The sequence below is a fragment of the Pristiophorus japonicus genome, unplaced genomic scaffold (genome assembly GCF_044704955.1).
Source record: "Pristiophorus japonicus isolate sPriJap1 unplaced genomic scaffold, sPriJap1.hap1 HAP1_SCAFFOLD_350, whole genome shotgun sequence".
NCBI classification, from domain to species: domain Eukaryota; kingdom Metazoa; phylum Chordata; class Chondrichthyes; family Pristiophoridae; genus Pristiophorus; species Pristiophorus japonicus.
In genome coordinates this window covers 563,876-584,874 of record NW_027253325.1, presented here as the reverse complement: position 1 = coordinate 584,874, position 20,999 = coordinate 563,876, and the positions used below count along the sequence as shown (strand labels likewise).

The window sequence follows — 20,999 nt, the reverse complement described above, 5'->3', positions numbered from 1 at the left end:
GGATCACCTCTCATTCTTCTAAACCCCAGAGAATATCGGCCCATTCTACACAATCTCTCCTCGTAGGACAATCCCCCCATCCCAGGAATCAGTCTGGTGAACCTTCGCTGCACTCCCTCACTGGCAAGTATAGATATATATATATATATTTTTTTTTATTCGTTCCTGGGATGTGGGCATCGCTGGCCAAGGTCGGCATTTATTGCCCATCCCTCGTCGCCCCTTGTGAAGGTGGTGGTGAGCCCCCTTCTTGAACCGCTGCAGTCCGTGTGGTGAAGGTGCTCCCACAATGCTGTTAGGGAGGGAGTTCCGGGATTGTGACCCAGCGACGATGAAGGAACGGCCAATATATTCCCAAGTCGAGGGATGGTGGGTGTGTGACTGGGAGGGGAACGTGGAGGGGGTGGTGTTCCCATGGACCTGCTGCCCTTGTCCTTCGAGGCGGGTAGAGGTGGCGGGTTTGGGAGGTGCTGCCGAAGAAGCCTTGGCGAGTTGCCGCGGTGCATCTTGTAGACGGTGCACACCACAGCCACGGTGCGCCGGTGGTGGAGGGAGTGAGTGTTGGAGGTGGTGGAGGGAGTGAGTGTTGGAGGTGGTGGAGGGAGTGAGTGTTGGAGGTGGTGGAGGGAGTGAGTGTTGGAGGTGGTGGAGGGAGTGAGTGTTGGAGGTGGTGGAGGGAGTGAGTGTTGGAGGTGGTGGAGGGAGTGAGTGTTGGAGGTGGTGGAGGGAGTGAGTGATGGAGGTGGTGGAGGGAGTGAGTGTTGGAGGTGGTGGAGGGAGTGAGTGTTGGAGGTGGTGGAGGGAGTGAGTGTTGGAGGTGGTGGAGGGAGTGAGCGTTGGAGGTGGTGGAGGGAGTGAGCGTTGGAGGTGGTGGAGGGAGTGAGCGTTGGAGGTGGTGGAGGGAGTGAGTGTTGGAGGTGGTGGAGGGAGTGAGTGTTGGAGGTGGTGGAGGGAGTGAGTGTTGGAGGTGGTGGAGGGAGTGAGTGTTGGAGGTGGTGGAGGGAGTGAGTGTTGGAGGTGGTGGGGAGCGTGACCCATCGAGTGGCTGCTTTGTCCTGGATGGTGTCGAGCTCCTCGAGTGTTTGTTGGAGCTGCACCATCCAGGCAAGTGGGGAGTGTTCCCTCACACTCCTGACTTGTGTCTTGTCGATGGTGGAGAGGCTTTGGGGAGTCAGGAGGTGAGACACTCGACACACAATACCCAGCCTCTGACCCGCTCTTGGTCCCACAGTATGTGTGTGGCTGGTCCAGTTAATTTCTGGTCAATGGTCACCCCCAGGATGTTGATGGTGGGGGATATGGCGATGGGAATGTCAAGGGGTGGTGGGTAGACTCTCACTTGTTGCCGATGGTCACTGCCTTGAATATCCTTGCTTAGGTAAGGAGACCAAAACTGTACACAGTGCCTAGAGGCTTCACATGCTATTTACAATCGATATTAACCACTTGGAAGAAGGGACTGAGTGTAACGTAGACAAGTTTGCTGACAATACAAAGATGGGAGGAAAAGCAATGTGTGAGGAGGACACAAAAAATCTGCAAAAGGACATAGACAGGCTAAGTGAGTGGGCAAAAATCTGTCAGATGGAGTATAATGTGGGAAAGTGTGAGGTCATGCACTTTGGCAGAAAAAAAATCAAAGAACAAGTTATTATTTAAATGGAGAAAGATTACAAAGTGCTGCAGTACAGCGGGACCTGGGGGTTACTTGTGCATGAAACACAAAAGGTTAGTATGCAGGTACAGCAAGTGATCAGGAAGGGCCAATGGTATCTTGGTCTTTATTGCAAAGGTGATGGAGTATAAAAGCAGGGAAGTCTTGCTCCAGTTATACAGGGTTTTGGTGAGGCCACACCTGGAGTACTGCGTGCAGTTTTGGTCTCCGTATTTACGAAAGGATATACTTGCTTTGGAGGCAGTTCAGAGAAGGTTCACTCGGTTGATTCCGGGGATGAGGGGGTTGACTTATGAGGAAAGGTTGAGGAGGTTGGGCCTCTACTCATTGGAATTCAGAAGAATGAGAGGTGATCTTATCGAAACGTATCAGATTATGAGGGGGCTCGACAAGGTGGATGCAGAGAGGATGTTCCCACTGATGGGGGAGACTAGAACTAGGGGGCATGGTCTTAGAATAAGGGGCCGCCCATTTAAAACTGAGATGAGGAGGAATTTCTTCTCTCAGAGGGTTGTAAATCTGTGGAATTCTCTGCCTCAGAGAGCTGTGGAAGCCGGGACATTGAATATATTTAAGTTAGAGATAGACAGTTTCTTAACCGATAAGGGGATAAGGGGGCGGGCAGGGAAGTGGAGCTGAGTCTATGATCGGATCAGCCATTAAATGGCGGAGCAGGCTCGAGGGGCCGAATGGCCTACTCCTGCTATGTTCTTATTCTCCGAAACAGCCGCCTTGCTCCCTGCCCAAGCCGTCAGGTGTAGCACCGTGGGGCGCGAGGCACCACGTTACCCAATGTTGTATTTGTGCCAGTTTGTGGGGGAGGTGAGCAGGGGGGGGTCGCTTCCAGGGGACGAGAGCACTCAGCAGCCAGTGTCTGCAACATTAGGAGGACACCAGGTCACGCTTGTATAAATAAGCAACCTTTGGACAGTGTACTCAGCACAAAGCCAGCAGCATGACGTAACCACCCTCACCAAACCATCGGCAACAAGCCATCAAGACCAACCTCCCCAACCCTGTGCCATGTCCCGCTCACTGCACTGCTCCGACCCAGGACTGTCGGGTCAGCCATGGCTCAGTGGGTTCTCTCTCCCTCCCACCCTCAAACAGGAGTCCGCCCAACCCCAGAGACCCGAGCCCCATAATCCCAGGCCGGACACTATGCCCCACAGCGCCAGTACTGAGGGAGTGCCGCACTGTCGGAGGGGCAGTACTGAGGGAGTGCCGCACTGTCGGAGGGGCAGTACTGAGGGAGTGCCGCACTGTCGGAGGGGCAGTACTGAGGGAGCGCCGCACTGTCGGAGGGGCAGTACTGAGGGAGTGCCGCACTGTCGGAGGGGCAGTACTGAGGGAGTGCGGCACTGTCGGAGGGGCAGTACTGAGGGAGCGCCGCACTGTCGGAGGGGCAGTACTGAGGGAGCTCTCAGGTGGATGTAAAAGATCCCGGGGCCACTATTTGGGAGAAGAGCAGGGGGAGTTCTCCCCAGTGTCCCGGGGCCAATATTTATCCCTCAACCAACATCACTAACACAGACGATCCGGGTCATTATCACATCGCTGTGTGTGGGATCTTGCTGTGCACGTGCTGCGTTTCCCACAGTACAACACTGAGCGCACTCCAGAAACGACATCATTGGCTGAGACACGTTTTGGGACGTCCGGTGGTTGTGAAAGGTGCGATATAAATGGGAGTCTTTCTTTCTTTGTCCTTGGCTTTGGCTGAATATCCTTCCTGCGGTCGCGAGAGGACAAAGATTGTGTCCTTATTTAGCAGAGTGAGTGGCGGTAAATTGAGAGCACCTTGGATTCCAGGAAAGGGAAGGTTACACCGGAGAACACTGCAGCCTCTGTGACTGTTGCATGCAATCCTCTCGATATCTCAACAGCTCGCCCCACACCACCCTCCCGTGCGTCACAGTCTGACTGCAGACAACGAGCGCGCGGCGGAAGGGGCGAGGGAGAACTCGACTGTGCTCACTGTTGTAACGTGGGAAACGCCAATTTGCGCACAGCAAGCTCCCACACACAGCCCTGTGATAATGACCCAGGTAATGTCCTGGGGGGGGGGATAAGTGTTGGCCCCAGGACACCGGGAGAACTCACCCTCGGCTGTTCTTCCAAATACTGGCCACATGATCTTTTACGTCCGCCCCAGGGGGCAGACGGGGTCTCGGTTGAAGGTTTTAGACGAAAGACGGCCCCTCCGACAGTGCGGCGCTCCCTCAGTGCCGCCCCTCCGACAGTGCGGGGCTCCCTCAGTACTGCCCCTCCGACAGTGCGGGGCTCCCTCAGTACTGCCCCTCCGACAGTGCGGCGCTCCCTCAGTACTGCCCCTCCGACAGTGCGGCGCTCCCTCAGTACTGCCCCTCCGACAGTGCGGCGCTCCCTCAGTACTGCCCCTCCGACAGTGCGGCACTCCCTCAGTACTGCCCCTCCGACACTGCGGCACTCCCTCAGTACTGCCCCTCCGACAGTGCGGCGCTCCCTCAGTACTGCCCCTCCGACAGTGCGGCGCTCCCTCAGTACTGCCCCTCCGACAGTGCGGGGCTCCCTCAGTACTGCCCCTCCGACAGTGCGGCGCTCCCTCAGTACTGCCCCTCCGACAGTGCGGCGCTCCCTCAGTACTGCCCCTCCGACAGTGCGGAGCTCCCTCAGTACTGCCCCTCCGACAGTGCGGCGCTCCCTCAGTACTACCCCTCCGACAGTGCGGCGCTCTCTCAGTACTGCCCCTCCGACAGTGCGGCGCTCCCTCAGTACTGTCCCTCCGACAGCGCAGTGCGACACTCCCTCAGTACCGCCCCTCCGACAGCGCAATGCGGCACTCCCTCAGTACTGTCCCTCTGACAGCGCAGTGCTCCCTCAGTACCGCCCCTCCGATAGTGCAGCACTCCCTCAGTCCTGCCCCTCCGACAGCGCAGTACGGTACTCCCTCAGTACTGTCCCTCTGACAGCGCAGTGCTCCCTCAGTACCGCCCCTCCGACAGTACGGCGCTCTCAGTACTGCCCCTCCGACAGTGCGGTGCTCCCTCAGTACCGCCCCTCCGACAGTACGGCGCTCTCAGTACTGCCCCTCCGACAGTGCGGTGCTCCCTCAGTACTGCCCCTCCGACAGCGCAGTACAGCACTCCCTCAGTACTGCCCCTCCGACAGTGCGGTGCTCCCTCAGTCCTGCCCCTCCGACAGCGCAGTACGGCACTCCCTCAGTACTGCCCCTCCGACAGTGCAGCACTCCCTCAGTACCGCACTGGAGTGTCAGCCTAGATTTCTGTGCTCAAGTCCCTGGAGTGGGATTTGAACCCACAACCTTCTGACTCAAAGGCGAGATCGCTACCCAGTGAGTCACGGCTGAAAGGTTCAACGGAGCAGACATAGAAGAGATGTTTCCACCTACATCGGAAATACGGCCCAGAAACAGGCCATTGGGCCCAACCAGTCCATACTGGCGTCTATACTCCACTCGAGCCTCCTCCTGTCTTTCCTCATCTAACTCTATCACCATAACCCTCTATTCCTTTCTCCCCCATGTGTTTATCCAGCTTCCCCTTAAATGTATCTCTGCTATTCGCCTCGACCCCTCCCTGTGGGAGCGAGTCCCACATTCTCACCCCTCTCTGGGTAAAGAAGTTTCTCCTGAATTCCCCATTGGATTTATTAGTGACTGTCGTATATTGATGGCCCCGAGTTCTGATCTTCCCCACAAGTGGGAACATTCTCTCTGCATCCACTCGATCAAAACCTTTCATTATTTTAAAGACCTCTATTAGGTCACCCCTCAGCCTTAAGAGAAAAGAGACCCGGCCTGTTCATCCTTTCCTGATATGTACACCCTCGCAATTCTGGTATCGTCCTTGTAAATCTTCTCTGCGTCCTCTCAAGTGTCTCTATATCCTTTTTATAATATGGAGACCAGAACTGTGCACAGTGCTCCAAGTGAGGTCTAACCCAGGTATATGGAGACCAGAACTGTGCACGGTGCTCCCAGTGTGGTCTAACCCAGGTATATGGAGACCAGAACTGTGCACAGTGCTCCAAGTGTGGTCTAACCCAGGTATATGGAGACCAGAACTGTGCACAGTGCTCCAAGTGTGGTCTAACCCACGTATATGGAGACCAGAACTGTGCACAGTGCTCCAAGTGTGGTCTAACCCAGGTATATGGAGACCAGAACTGTGCACAGTGCTCCCAGTGTGGTCTACCCAGGTATATGGAGACCAGAACTGTGCACAGTGCTCCCAGTGTGGTCTAACGCAGGTATGTGGAGACAAGAACATTGCACAGTGCTCCAAGTGTGGTCTAACCCAGATATATGGAGACCAGAACTGTACACAGTGCTCCCAGTGTGGTCTAACCCAGGTATACGGAGACCAGAACTGTGCACAGTGCTCCAAGTGTGGTCTAACCCAGGTACATGGAGACCAGAACTGTGCACGGTGCTCCAAGTGTGGTCTAACCAAGATTCGATACAAGTTCAGCATAACCTCACTACTTTTCAATTCTTTCCCTCAAAAATCAACCCTGGTGCTTGGCCTTGCTAACTTGCGTCACTCCTTGTACTGATTTGTGTATGTGTACTCCGAGATCCCTTTGTTCTCAACCCCACCCAGACTCGCACCCTCCGAACGACCTCCCTATTCTTCCGACCAAAATGTAATCTCACGTTCATCAGTGTTGAACTCCATTTGCCAATTATATGCCCATTGTGCAAGTTTATTAATGTCCGCTTGTAATTTGTTGCGCTTGTGGGGGAGAGCAGAACTAGGGGCCATCAATATACGACAGTCACGAATAAATCCAATGGGGAATTCAGGAGAAACTTCTTTACCCAGAGAGGGGTGAGAATGTGGGACTCGCTCCCACAGGGAGGGGTCGAGGCGAATAGCAGAGAAAGGATATACTTGCTTTGGAGGCAGTTCAGAGAAGGTTCACTCGGTTGATTCCGGGGATGAGGGGGTTGACTTATGAGGAAAGGTTGAGGAGGTTGGGCCTCTACTCATTGGAATTCAGAAGAATGAGAGGTGATCTTATCGAAACATATAAGATTATGAGGGGGCTCGACAAGGTGGATGCAGAGAGGATGTTCCCACTGATGGGGGAGACTAGAACTAGGGGGCATGGTCTTAGAATAAGGGGCCACCCATTTAAAACTGAGATGAGGAGGAATTTCTTCTCTCAGAGGGTTGTAAATCTGTGGAATTCTCTGCCTCAGAGAGCTGTGGAAGCCGGGACATTGAATATATTTAAGACAGAGATAGACAGTTTCTTAACCGATAAGGGGATAAGGGGGCGGGCAGGGAAGTGGAGCCGAGTCCATGATCAGATCAACCATGATGGTATTAAATGGTGGAGCAGGCTCGAGGGGCCGAATGGCCCACTCCTGCTCCTGTTTCTGATGTTGTTATGTATTGTAGATGCATTTAAGGGGAAGCTGGATAAACACGAGGTAGAAAGGAATAGAAGGATATGGTGATGGGGTGAGATGGAGTGGACCCTACACCCCTCCCTATCTCTGTAACCCCTCCAGCCCCTACACCCCTCCCTATCTCTGTAACCCCTCCAGCCCCTACACCCCTCCCTATCTCTGTAACCCTTCCAGCCCCTACACCCCTCCCTATCTCTGTAACCCCTCCAGCCCCTACACCCCTCCCTATCTCTGTAACCTCCTCCAGCCCCTACACCCCTCCCTGGTGTGGAGCATGAACCCCGGCACGGAGCGGTGGGATCCAGTGGCCTGTGTCTGGGCTGTTACTTTCTGAAATTCTCGGTTACTTTCTGCAATGTCATCAGCGGATCAGACATTTACAACCAACTAGCAGCCTGGAATCAGGACTACAGTCACTCAACTCGGTCTCTCAACCGTGTCCAATTAAAAATGAGGACTTCTGCCCCCAGAGCTTGGCTGAGCAAATCCTCATCTGTACGGGAAATGAATCCCAGGGAAACCGACCTACAACAGGTCCAGCAACGCCTCGATTTTAAAATTCTCATCCTCGTGTTCAAATCCCTCCCTATCTCTGTAACACCCTCCAGCCCCTACACCCCTCCCTATCTCTGTAACCCCCTCCAGCCCCTACACCCATCCCTATCTCTGTAACCACCTCCAGCCCCTACACCCCTCCCTCTCACCCCCTCCAGCCCCAACACCTCTCCCTATCTCTATAACCCCCTCCAGCCCCTACACCCCTCCCTATCTCTGTAACCACCTCCAGCCCTACACCCCTCCCTATCTCTCTAACCTCCTCCAGCCCCTACACCCCTCCCTATCTCTGTAACCACCTCCAGCCCCTACACCCCTCCCTATTTCTGTAACCGCCTCCAGCCCCTACACCTCTCCCTATCTCTGTAACCTCCTCCAGCCCCTACACCCCTCCCTATCTCTGTAACTGCCTCCAGCCCCTACACCCCTCCCTATCTCTGTAACTGCCTCCAGCCCCTACACCCCTCCCTATCTCTGTAACCTCCTCCAGATCTTACATCCCTCCCTATCTCGGTAACCCCCTCCAGCCCCTACACCCCTCCCTATCTCTGTAACCGCCTCCAGCCCCTACACCCCTCCCTATTTCTGTAACCCCCTCCAGCCGCTAAACCCCTCCCTATCTCTGTAACCTCCTCCAGCCCCTATACCCCTCCCTATCTCTGTAACCCCCTCCAGCCCCTATAACCCTCCCTATCTCTGTAACCTCCTCCAGCCCCTACACCCCTCCCTATCTCTGTAACCCCCTCCAGCCCCTACACCCCTCCCCATCTCTGTAACCGCCTCCAGCCCCTACACCCCTCCCTATTTCTGTAACCCCCTCCAGCCGCTAAACCCCTCCCTATCTCTGTAACCTCCTCCAGCCCCTATAACCCTCCCAGATCTCTGCACTCCTCCAATTCTGGTCTCTTGCCCATCCCCTGATTTCCATTGCTCCATCATCGGTGGCCGTGCCTTCAGCTGCCTGGGCCCCAAGCTCTGGAACTCCCTCCCTAAACCCCTCCGCCTCTCTCTCTCTCTCCTCCTTTAAGACGCCCCTTAAAACCAACCTCTTTTGACCAATCTTTTGGTCGCCTGTCCCCAATATCTCCTGATGTGGCTCGGGGTCAAATTCTGTCCGATAATCGCTCCTGTGAAGTACCTTGGGACACAGCAATAGGCCATTCGGCCCCTCGAGCCTGCTCCGCCATTCAATCAGATCCCGGCTGATCTTCCACCTCAACTCCCCTTTCCCGCCCGATCCCTCGATTCCCTCAATATCCCAAAAATCTCTCGATCTCAGCCTTGAATATACTCAACGACTGAGTCTCCACAGCCCTCGGGGGCAGAGAATTCCAAAGATTCACCACCCTCTGAGTGAAGAAATTCCTCCTCATCTCAGTCCTAAATGGCCGACCCCTTATCCTGAGACTGTGTGACCCCTGGTTCTAGACTCCCCAGCCCGGGGGGTAAACACACTCCCTGCATCTACCCTGTCAAGCCCTGTAAGAATGGTACATGTTTCAAATAGATCCCCTGTGGTGTTTCTGAACTCCAAAAAGAAAGGATAGGCCCATTCTCCTCAACCTCTTCTCATTAGGTCAACCTTCTCACCCCAGATAGGAATCAGTCCAGTGAACCTTCGCTGCAAACCTTCCAAACCACACTTGACCAGGCCAACATCCCCAGCATCGAAGCACTGACCACACACGACCAGCTCTGCTGGGCAGGGCCACCTTGTCCGCATGTCCCCCAGACAAGAGACTCCCAAAGTAAGCGCTCTACTTGGAACTCCTTCACGGGCAAACGAGCCAAAGGTGGGCAGAGGAACAGAAGAACATAATAATTAGGAACAGGAGTAGGCCATCTAGCCCCTCGAGCCTGCTCCGCTATTCAACAAGATCATGGCTGATCTGGCCATGGACTCAGCTCCACTTACCCGCCCGCTCCCCGTAACCCTTAATTCCCTTATTGCTTAAACATCTATCTATCTGTGACTTGAATACATTCAATGAGCTAGCCTCAACTGCTTCCCTGGGCAGAGAATTCCACAGATTCACAACCCTCTGGGAGAAGAAATTCCTTCTCAACTCGGTTTTAAATTGGCTCCTCCGTATTTTGAGGCTGTGCCCCAGGAAACGTTACAAGGGACCACCCTCAAAGCCTCCCTGATAAAGTGCAACATCCCCACCCACACCTGGGAGTCCCCGGGCCCAAAGACCAGTCCGCCCTAAGTGGAGGGAGTGCATCCGGGAGGGGCGCTGAGCACCTCGAGTCTCGTCGCCGAGAGCGTGCAGAAACCAAGCGCAGGCAGCGGAAGGAGCGTGCGGCAAACCAGTCCCACCCTCCCCTTCCCTCAACGTCTGTCTGTCCCACCTGTGACAGGGACTGTGGTTCCCGTATTGGACTGTTCAGCCACCTCAGGACTCAGGTTAAGAGTGGAGGCGAGTCTTCCTCGATTCCGAGGGACTGCCGATGATGATAGAAACATAGAAACATAGAAAATAGGTGCAGGAGTAGGCCATTCGGCCCTTCTAGCCTGCACCGCCATTCAATGAGTTCATGGCTGAACATGCAACTTCAGTACCCCATTCCTGCTTTCTCACCATAACCCTTGATTCCCCTAAAGACGTCATCTATGTCCTTTCTCAGATAAGGAGACCAAAATGGTGCAAAGTATTTGTATCCAAAAAGGTGTGGTCTCACCAAACAGTCCATGCCTCAAATCCCCCTCCTCTCCCTCCCTCCCTCCTCCACCTACCTTCCGGCTCGATCATGACCTCAATGTTCTCCAGCGATGCCAATGGTGAGATGCAGTATATTCCAAAATCGGGTCTCCCAATGTGAACGGGAAGACCTGTTACAAAAGATTAAATAGAAGTTGCTTTTGTTGGGAGAAGGAAAAAAAAAACTTTCCCTCCAGGAAAAACGTTTTTTTTTAAAAAAAAAACGCTCAAACCCTCCTCCCCTTTCGAAAACTTTAGTTTGAAAACTTGAAAAAAAAAACAAAAGGATAATTCAGTCACTCACCTCCCTCCTGCGCGGTGCAGGACTCGCCAAAGTTGATTTTGCCCCAGGGACCGAGAGTCCAGCTCCAACCGCGCCGCAATCCAGGTCAGGAAAAGTTGTCCAAAACTTTTCACAAACTTTTTCAAAACTTTTCTCTCTGTCTCGAGGGAGGGGAAAAAGTTTCGCCCACTTGGCTCTCCAGCTGAAATTGACTCACGGTCGGTCTCCACTGAAACTCAACAGTTTCACACACACAAAAAAACAACCCCAAACTCAACCCTCCTCCCCTACCTGCCGCTCCAGCAATTTGGGACCGATACACCAACCCTCGTTCAATCACCTCTTCTGCCTTAAAGCGACCAGGGCTCGGCTTAAAGGGGCAGGGAGATTTTTTCACCTGAGCAGCCTTGGTCCAAACAAGAGGGGCTCAAAGTTAGAGATTTCAATGGAGTAAACAAGGAAGTTATTGCTAAAGATATTCCTGCATTTATATAATACCTTTTACGACCACCAGAGCGCTTTACAGCCAATGAAGTACTTTTAGAGTGTGGTCATCATAGGCAGTCCCTCGGAATCGAGGAAGACTTGCCTCCACTCTTAACACGAGTCCTGAGGTGACTGAACAGTCCAATACGAGAACCACAGCCCCTGTCACAGGTGGGACAGATAGACGTTGAGGGAAGGGGAGGGTGGGACAGATAGACGTTGAGGGAAGGGGAGGGTGGGACAGATAGACATTGAGGGAAGGGGAGGGTGGGACAGATAGACGTTGAGGGAAGGGGAGGGTGGGACAGATAGACGTTGAGGGAAGGGGGAGGGTGGGACAGATAGACGTTGAGGGAAGGGGAGGGTGGGACAGATAGACGTTGAGGGAAGGGGAGGGTGGGACAGATAGACGTTGAGGGAAGGGGAGGGTGGGACAGATAGACGTTGAGGGAAGGGGAGGGTGGGACAGATAGACGTTGAGGGAAGGGGAGGGTGGGACAGATAGACGTTGAGGGAAGGGGAGGGTGGGTCAGACAGACGTTGAGGGAAGGGGAGGGTGGGACAGGTTTGCCGCACGCTCCTTCCGCTGCCTGCGCTTGGTTTCTGCACGCTCTCGGCGACGAGACTCGAGGTGCTCAGCGCCCTCCCGGATGCACTCCCTCCACTTAAGGCGGACTGGTCTTTGGGCCCAGGGACTCCCAGGTGTGGGTGGGGATGTTGCACTTTACCAGGGAGGCTTTGAGGGTGGTCCCTTGTAACGTTTCCTCTGCCCACCTTTGGCCCGTTTGCCCGTGAAGGAGTTCCGAGTAGAGCGCTCGCTTTGGGGAGTCTCGTGTCTGGGGGACAATGCGGACAATGTTGCCCTGCCCAGCGGAGCTGGTCGAGTGTGGTCAGTGCTTCGATGCTGGGGATGTTGGCCTGGTCGAGGACGCTAACGTTGGTGCGTCTGTCCTCCCGGGGGATTGGCAGGATCTTGCGGAGACATCGTTGGTGGTATTTCTCAGGTGTCCACTGTACATGGTCCATGTCTCTGAGCCATACAGGAGGGCGGGTATCACTACAGCCCTGTAGACCATGAGCTGGGGGTGAGGTACCTACTGTACATGGTCCATGTCTCTGAGCCATACAGGAGGGTGGGTATCACTACAGCCCTGTAGACCATGAGCTGGGGGTGAGGTACCTACTGTACATGGTCCGTGTCTCTGAGCCATACAGGAGGGTGGGTATCACTACAGCCCTGTAGACCATGAGCTGGGGGTGAGGTACCTACTGTACATGGTCCATGTCTCTGAGCCATACAGGAGGGCGGGTATTACTATAGCCCTGTCGACCATGAGCTCGGTGGTGGATTTGAGGGCCTGGTCTTCAAACACTCTTATCCTCAGGCGGCCGAAGGCTGCACTGGCGCACTGGAGGCGGTGTTGAATCTCCGTCGATGCCTGCCCTTGTTGATAGGAGGCTCCCGAGGTATGGGAAATGGTCCACGTTGTCCAGGGCCGCGCCGTGGATCTTGATGACTGGGGGGCAGTGCTGTGCGGTGAGGAGGACCTTTGTCTTATGGATGTTTAGCATAAGGCCCATACTTTCGTACGCCTCAGTGAATATGTCGACTATGTCCTGGAGTTCAGTCTCTGTATGTGCTTGGTCTGCCCTCCAGGGCTCCATATCCAGTGCCTGCAAAGAGACGCTCGGTCAGTCAACCAGGAAACACCAGGATTGGTTTGATGAGAATGATCAGGAGATCCAAGAGCTAATAGATCGCAAGCACAGGGCATTTCCGAACCTTAAACAACAACCCATCGTGGAGTATGGTCACTGCTGTAATCACCCACGTACCCCTTCCCTCAACCACTATCTGTCCCACCTGTGACAGGGACTGTGGTTCCTGTATTGGACTGTTCAGCCACCTAAGGACTCGTGTTCAGAGTGGGAGCAAGTCTTCCTCGATTCCGAGGGACTGCCGATGATGATGAACAAGGGACATGCAGCAGGCAATCTGCACACAGCAAACTCCCACAAATAGCAATAAGATAATAACATAGAAACAGAGAAAGTTACAGCACAGAAGGAGGCCATCTCGGCCCATCATGTCCGCCCCGGCCGACACAGAGACACACGGCCCTCGGTCAGTAGCCCTGAAGGTTACATACAAACCCATGAACAATGACGGAAAGGCAAAGAGCACCCGGCCCAACCAGTCCGCCCCACACAACTGCGACACCCCTTACACCGAAACATTCTACACTCCACCCCAACTGGAGCCATGTGATCTCCTGGGAGAGGGAAAAACCCGATAAAAACCCAGGCCCATTTAGGGAGAGAAAAAATCTGGGAAAATTCCTCTCCGACCCATCCAGGCGATCGACACTAGTCCAGGAGATCACCCTGGCCGTATTCGATGCCCTGCAGTACTTACCGTTATATCTGCTCCATCCAACACAAGGTCATCCAGTCTAATCCCAATTACCAGCTCGAGGTCCGTAACCCTGCAGGTTACTGCACTTTAAGTGCTCATCCAACCATCTCTTAAAAGTGGTGAGGGTTTCTGCATCCACCACTCTTCCAGGTAAAGATAATAAGTATTCAGGTACAGCAAGTGATCAGGAAGGCCAATGGTATCTTGGCCTTTATTGCAAAGGGGATGGAGTATAAAAGCAGGGAAGTCTTGCTACAGTTATACAGGGTATTGGTGAGGCCACACCTGGAGTACTGCGTGCAGTTTTGGTCTCTGTATTTACGAAAGGATATACTTGCTTTGGAGGCAGTTCAGAGAAGGTTCACTCGGTTGATTCCAGAGATGAGGGGGTTGTCTTATGAGGAAAGGTTGAGCAGGTTGGGCCTCTAGTCATTGGAGTTTAGAAGAATGAGAGGTGATCTTATTGAAACGTATAAGATTCTGAGGGGGCTGGACAGGGTGGATGCAGAGAGGATGTTTCCCCCTCGTGGGGGAATCTAGAACTAGGGGGCATAGTCTCAGAATTAGGGGCCGCCCATTTAAAACAGAGATGAGAAGAAAGTTGGCATGCAGGTACAGCAGGCGGTGAAGAAGGCAAATGGTATGTTAGCCTTCATAGCGAGGGGATTTGAGTATAGGAGCAGGGAGGTCTTACTGCAGTTGTACAGGGCCTTGGTGAGGCCACACCTGGAATATTGTGTTCAGTTTTGGTCTCCAGATCTGAGGAAGGACATTCTTGCTATTGAGGGAGTGCAGCGAAGGTTCACCAGACAGATTCCCGGGATGGCAGGACTGACATATGAAGAAAGACTGGATCGACTGGGCTTGTATTCACTGGAATTTAGAAGGATGAGAGGGGATCTCATAGAAACATATAAAATTCTGACGCGATTGGACAGGTTAGATGCAGGAAGAATGTTCCCAATGTTGGAGAAGTCCAGAACCAGGGGTCACAGAATAAGGATAAGGGGTAAGCCATTTAGGACCGAGATGAGGAGAAACTTCTTCACTCAGAGAGTTGTGAACCTGTGGAATTCTCTACCGCAGAGAGTTGTTGGGGCCAGTTCGTTGGATATATTCAAAAGGGAGTTAGATGTGGCCCTTACGGCTAAAGGGATCAAGGAGTATGGAGAGAAAGCAGGAATGGGGTACTGAGGGAATGATCAGCCGTGATCATATTGAATGGTGGTGCAGGCTCTAAGGGCCAAATGGCCTGCTCCTGCACCTATTGTCTATGTTTCTATGAATTTCTTCTCTCAGAGGGTTGTAAATCTGTGGCATTCTCTGCCCCAGAGAGCTGTGGAGGCCGGGACATTGAATATATTTAAGGCGGGAGATAGACAGATTTTTGGGCGATAAGGGAGTGAAGGGTTATGGGGAGCGGGCGGGGAAGTGGAGCTGAGTCCATGATCGGATCAGCCACGATGGTATTAAATGGCGGAGCAGGCTCGAGGGGCCGAATGGCCCACTCCTGCTCCTATTTCTGATGTGCTTATGAGCAGATCATCTGTTTTTTCAGTGATGTGGATCGTGGGATAAATATCGGTCCCAGGTCACCAGTGAAGCTCCTCCAACTCCCCCCGCTCGTTTTCCAAATGGACTGAGCGACATTCTGAGCATTGGGTAAAGATTGATAAACCTCCACATAATATCTGACTGCTCTTTGCTGTTTGGCATACAACTGGAAGTCACAGTGAAAGATTAACAGAACCGATTCCTGCGTCACCCATGTAGCAGGAATGTTTCTGCCTGTTCCCACTGGTACAGGAATCCGGCAGCTTGAAGCTTCAATCAAAACCCAACACAAGGGCTGAAAGAAAACCCCACCTCAGTCCCGTCTTTTGCATCCTCAGTACCTCCCTCACAATCCTTGGATAGTGTCAGCCGTGGCTGAGTGGGCAGCACTCTCACCTCTGAGCAACAAGGTCGTGGGTTCAAGTCCCACTCCAGGGACACGAGCACAAAACTCTCGGCTGACACTCCCAGTGCAGTGCTGAGGGAGTGCTGCACTGTCGGAGGGGCAGTGCTGAGGGAGCGCCGCACTGCACTGTCGGAGGGACGGTACTGAGGGAGCGCCGCACTGCCAGAGAGGCAGTACCGAGGGAGCACCGCACTCTCGGAGGGGCAGTACTGAGGGAGCGATGTTATGTACGCAACACCTTGTAACCAGCATTCTACTGCCACAAGAGGGCGCATCTGTTGGGAGTCCCAAGGGATCCCAGCATCCCTTGGGAGCACGGCATATAAGCAGGTCTCCCATGCTGTGCAGGCACTCTGGAGTCAGAATAAAGAGACTGAGGTCACACTTACTCAAGTCTACAGTACTCAGTCACATTGCTTTATTTAAGGCATAACAACTGGCGACGAATAATCGATAACGAACCATCACGCGAAAATGCAGAGAACTGTTGGTATCTTGGAGAAATTCTCAGAAGGAGAGACTCGACCAATACTTTGTGACCAACGAGCTGGAAGGGAATGGGAATGCTGCCTCTAATGAAGGGCGATCCTCCTCACCGTCTGCGGGGCAACAACCAATGGCCTCTTGCTCCAGTAAAACCAACAACCAAATCGTACGAAGAACTGTGTACACTGGTCCGGGAGCACCTAAATCCAAAGGAGAGCGTTCTGATGGCAAGGTATCGATTTTACACATGTCAACGGTCCGAAGGCCAGGAAGTGGCGAGCTATGTCGCCGAACTAAGGCGCCTTGCAGGACATTGCGAATTCGATGGATTCCTGGAGCAGATACTAAGAGACTTTTTTGTGCTTGGCATTGGCCATGAGGTTATCCTTCGCAAACTATTGACCGTTGAAACACCGAACCTGAGCAAAGCCATAACGATAGCCCAGGCATGTATGTCCACCAGCGATAACACCAAACAAATTTTGCAGCATAGATGCTTCGGCCAGTACTGTACACAAACTAACGTCGTTTTCAGGCAGGAATGCATATGGCAGAACGTACACGCCTGCAGCTGCATGATCTCAGATGACCCAGAGTCCGCCATCAAGTGTGAATGCGAGGCAGTTAACACCTTGTTGGCGCTGCGGAGGTGATCATCGAGCCCATCAATGCCGCTTCAAACACTATGTGTGCAAAGGCTATGGAACAATGGGACACCTCCAGCGAGTGTGCAGACGAGCTGCAAACCCTGCAAACCACCACGTTGCAGAGGAGGACCGATCCATGGCCGATCAAACTGAACTAGAGACTCGAACCTGTACATTAATGATTTAGACGAGGGGATTAAATGCAGTATCTCCAAATTTGCGGATGACACTAAGTTGGGTGGCAGTGTGAGCTGCGAGGAGGATGCTATTAGGCTGCAGAGTGACTTGGATAGGTTAGGTGAGTGGGCAAATGCATGGCAGATGAAGTATAATGTGGATAAATGTGAGGTTATCCACTTTGGTGGTAAAAACAGAGACAGACTATTATCTGAATGGTGACAGATTAGGAAAAGGGGAGGTGCAACGAGACCTGGGTGTCATGGTACATCAGTCATTGAAGGTTGGCATGCAGGTACAGCAGGCGGTGAAGAAGGCAAATGGTATGTTGGCCTTCATAGCGAGGGGATTTGAGTACAGGGGCAGGGAGGTGTTGCTACAGTTGTACAGGGCCTTGGTGAGGCCACACCTGGAGTATTGTGTACAGTTTTGGTCTCCTAACCTGAGGAAGGACATTCTTGATATTGAGGGAGTGCAGCGAAGGTTCACCAGACTGATTCCCGGGATGGCGGGACTGACCTATCAAGAAAGACTGGATCAACTGGGCTTGTATTCACTGGAGTTCAGAAGAATGAGAGGGGACCTCATAGAAACGTTTAAAATTCTGATGGGTTTAGACAGGTTAGATGCAGGAAGAATGTTCCCAATGTTGGGGAAGTCCAGAACCAGGGGTCACAGTCTAAGGATAAGGGGTAAGCCATTTAGGACCGAGATGAGGAGAAACTTCTTCACCCAGAGAGTGGTGAACCTGTGGAATTCTCTACCACAGAAAGTTGTTGAGGCCAATTCACTAAATATATTCAAAAAGGAGTTAGATGAAGTCCTTACTACTAGGGGGATCAAGGTGTATGTAGAGAAAGCAGGAATGGGGTACTGAAGTTGCATGTTCAGCCATGAACTCATTGAATGGCGGTGCAGGCTCGAAGGGCCGAATGGCCTACTCCTGCACCTATTTTCTATGTTTCTATGAACCGATTATGTTAAAAGTTGAACTGAACGGAATTCCAGTGTCCATGGAACTGGTCACGGGTGCGAGTCAGTCTATCACGAGCAAAAAGGCCTTCGAGAGGCTGTGGTGCAAAAAGGCACACAGGCCCAAGCTGAGCCCTATTCATACCAAGCTGAGAGCTTACACTAAAGAGCTGATCCCTGTAATTGGCAGCGCAGCAGTAAAAGTCTCCTATGATGGAGCGGTGCACGAACTCCCGCTATGGATTGTGCCAAGAGATGGCCCCACATTGCTGACTGGGAAAAATCCGCTGGAACGGGGACGACACCCGAGCGCTTTCGTCCGTCGACGATGCCTCATGTGCCCAGGTTTGAGACAGGGCATCGGAAATTTCTCTGGGGCGAAGGTGCAGATCCTCTTGGTTCCCGGTACGCGGCCCATCCACCACAAGGCCCGTGCGGTGCCGTACATGATGCGAGGGAAAGTGGAGATCGAGCTGGACTTGCTGCAGCGAGAGGACATCATCGCGCCGGTGGAGTTCAACGAGTGGGCCAGTCCGATTGTTCCGGTTCTCAAGGGCGGTGGCACGGTCAGAATTTGCGGGGACTATAAAGTAACGATTAACCGTTTTTCGCTGCAGGACCAGTACCCGCTACCTAAGGCAGACGACCTATTTGCGACGCTGGCAGGAGGGAAGACATTCACCAAGTTAGACCTGACCTCGGCCTACATGACGCAGGAGCTGGTGGAATCTTCGAAAGGCCCTCACTTCCATCAACACGCACAAAGGTCTGTTCATCTACAACAGATGCCCGTTTGGGATTCGATTGGCCGCGGCTATTTTTCAAAGGAACACGGAGAGTCTGCTCAAGTCGGTTCCGCGCACCGTGGTTTTCCAGGACGAAATATTGATCACGGGTCGGGACACCTTCGAACACTTGCAGAACCTGGAAGAGGTTCTAAGTCGGCTCGATCGCGTGGGGCTCAGGTTGAAACGCTCGAAGTGTGTTTTCCTGGCAGAGGAGGTCGAGTTCTTGGGGAGAAGAATCGCGGCAGACGGCATCAGACCCAACGACGCCAAGATGGAGGCCATCAAGAACGGGCCGAGAACACGGAACATGATGGAGCTGCGGTCGTTCCTGGGACTCCTCAATTATTTTGGTAATTTCATACCCGGGTTAAGCACCTTGCTAGAACCTCTACATGTGTTGCTACGCAAGGGAGATGATTGGGTATGGGGAAATCACAAGAGACTGCTTTTGAGAAAGCCAGAAATCTGTGATGTTCCAACAAACTGCTTGTCCTGTATGACCCATGTAACCGTTTAGTGCTAGCCTGCGATGCATCTTCGCACGGGGTCGGGTGTGTGTTACAACAAGCAAACTAATCAGGAACATTGCAACCGGTCGCTTATGCGTCCAGGAGTTTGTCCAAGGCCGAAAGGGCCTCCAGCATGATTGAAAAAGAAGCTCTGGCATGCGTTTACAGGGTGAAAGAAATGCACCAGTATCTGTTTGGGCTTAAGCTCGAGTTAGAAACTGACCATAAGCCGCTCATATCGCTATTCTCAGAGAGCAAATGTATCAATACCAACGCCTCTGCTTGTATCCAAAGATGGGCGCTCACGCTGTCTGTCTATAACTACGTAATTCGCCACAGACCGGGCACAGAGAGCTGCGCTGATGCTCTCTGTCGGCGACCATTGCCCCACCACCGGGGTGGAAATGGCACAGTCTGCAGACTTGCTCTCGGTGATGGATGCATTCGAAAGCGAAAAGTCACCCGTCACGGCCCGCCAGATCAGGACCTGGACCAGCCAGGATCCTTTACTGTCCCTTGTAAAAAAAAACTGCGTCCTCCATGGGAGCTGGTCCAGCGTCCCAGCGGAGATGCAGGAAGAGATCAAACCGTTCCAGCAGCGCAAAGACGAAATGTCCATACAGGCGGACTGTCTTTTGTGGGGTAATCGCGTGGTTTGCCCAAGGAAGGCAGGGAAACGTTCATACGTGACCTACACAGTACCCACCCAGGCAGAGTAATGATGAAAGCTATAGTCAGATCCCATGTGTGGTGGCCCGGCATTGACTCAGGTTTGGAGTCTTGCGTGCGCCAATGCAACACTTGCTCTCAACTGAGCAATGCACCCAGAGAGGCAGCGCTAAGTTTGTAGTCACGGCCCTCCAAACCGTGGTCGAGGTCCACGTTGACTTCGCTGCCCCGTTTCTCTGCAAAATGTTCTTGGTTGGTGTGGATGCTTATTCGAAATGGATTGAGTGTGTAATAATGTCTGTAAGCACGTCCACTGCCACCATCGAAAGCCTACGAGCCATGTTTGCCACGCACGGCCTGCCTGATGTCCTTCTCAGCGACAATGGGCCGTGCATCACCAGCGCCCAATTCAAGTAATTCATGACCCGCAACGGGATCAAGCACGTCACACCTGCCCCGTTCAAGCCCGCATCTAACGGCCAGGCAGAACGGGCAGTCCAAACCATCAAGCAAAGCTTGAAACGCGTGTGGGAAGGCTCCCTGCAGACCCGGCTGTCCCGAGTCCTGTTCAGTTACCGCACCAGACCCCACTCACTCACCGGGGTTCCCCCCTAGCCGAGCTGCTCATGAAAAGGGCGCTCAAGACAAGGCTCTCTCTCGTCCACCCTGATCTCCATGATCACGTCGAGGTACCATGATCGCGCAAATTTGTCACGCGATATTGAAGTCAATGGCCCTGTATTTGTAGTCAACTATGGACATGGTCCCCAATGGCTCGCTGGCACGGTCACAGCCAAAGAAGGGAGTAGGGTGTTTCAGGTCAAATTGGCCAATGGACTAACTTGCAGAAAGCATTTGGACCAAAGCAAACTGCGATTCACAGACAGCCACGAGCGGCCCAAAGAGGACACCACCAACTTCGACCCTCGGACACACACACAAGTGACAACCGACATCACGGTTGACCACGAAGCTGAACTCATCATCTCCAGCAGCCCAGCAAGGCCCAACCAACTTACCCGCACCTGCATTTGTACCGAGACTAGGGAGCGGAAAGCCCCAGATCATCTCACCCTGTAAATAAGTGTGCTATTGACTTTGGGGGGGGAGTGATGTTATGTATGCAACACGATGTAACCAGCATTTTACTGCCACCAGAGGGCGCATCTGTTGGGGTCCCAGGGGATCCCAGCATCCCTTGGGAGCACTGTATATAAGCAGGCCTCCCATGCTGTACCAGCACTCTGGAGGGGCA

General features: G+C 53.2%; 1 protein-coding gene across 1 annotated transcript in view; it reads right to left on the bottom strand.

Moving 5' to 3' along the window:
• The window catches only part of LOC139250202 (serine protease hepsin-like), a 41,978-nt gene extending 21,203 nt beyond the window's left edge, over positions 1-20,775 (bottom strand). Inside the window, exons 1-3 of the mRNA XM_070872696.1 lie at positions 20,764-20,775; positions 10,926-11,040; positions 10,387-10,482 (exon numbers count right to left, since the gene is read on the bottom strand). Of these exons, the coding sequence (XP_070728797.1) occupies positions 10,387-10,482; positions 10,926-11,040; positions 20,764-20,775 (223 nt within the window). The remainder of the gene's footprint in view (positions 1-10,386; positions 10,483-10,925; positions 11,041-20,763) is intronic.
• Positions 20,776-20,999: the final 224 nt, after the last annotated feature.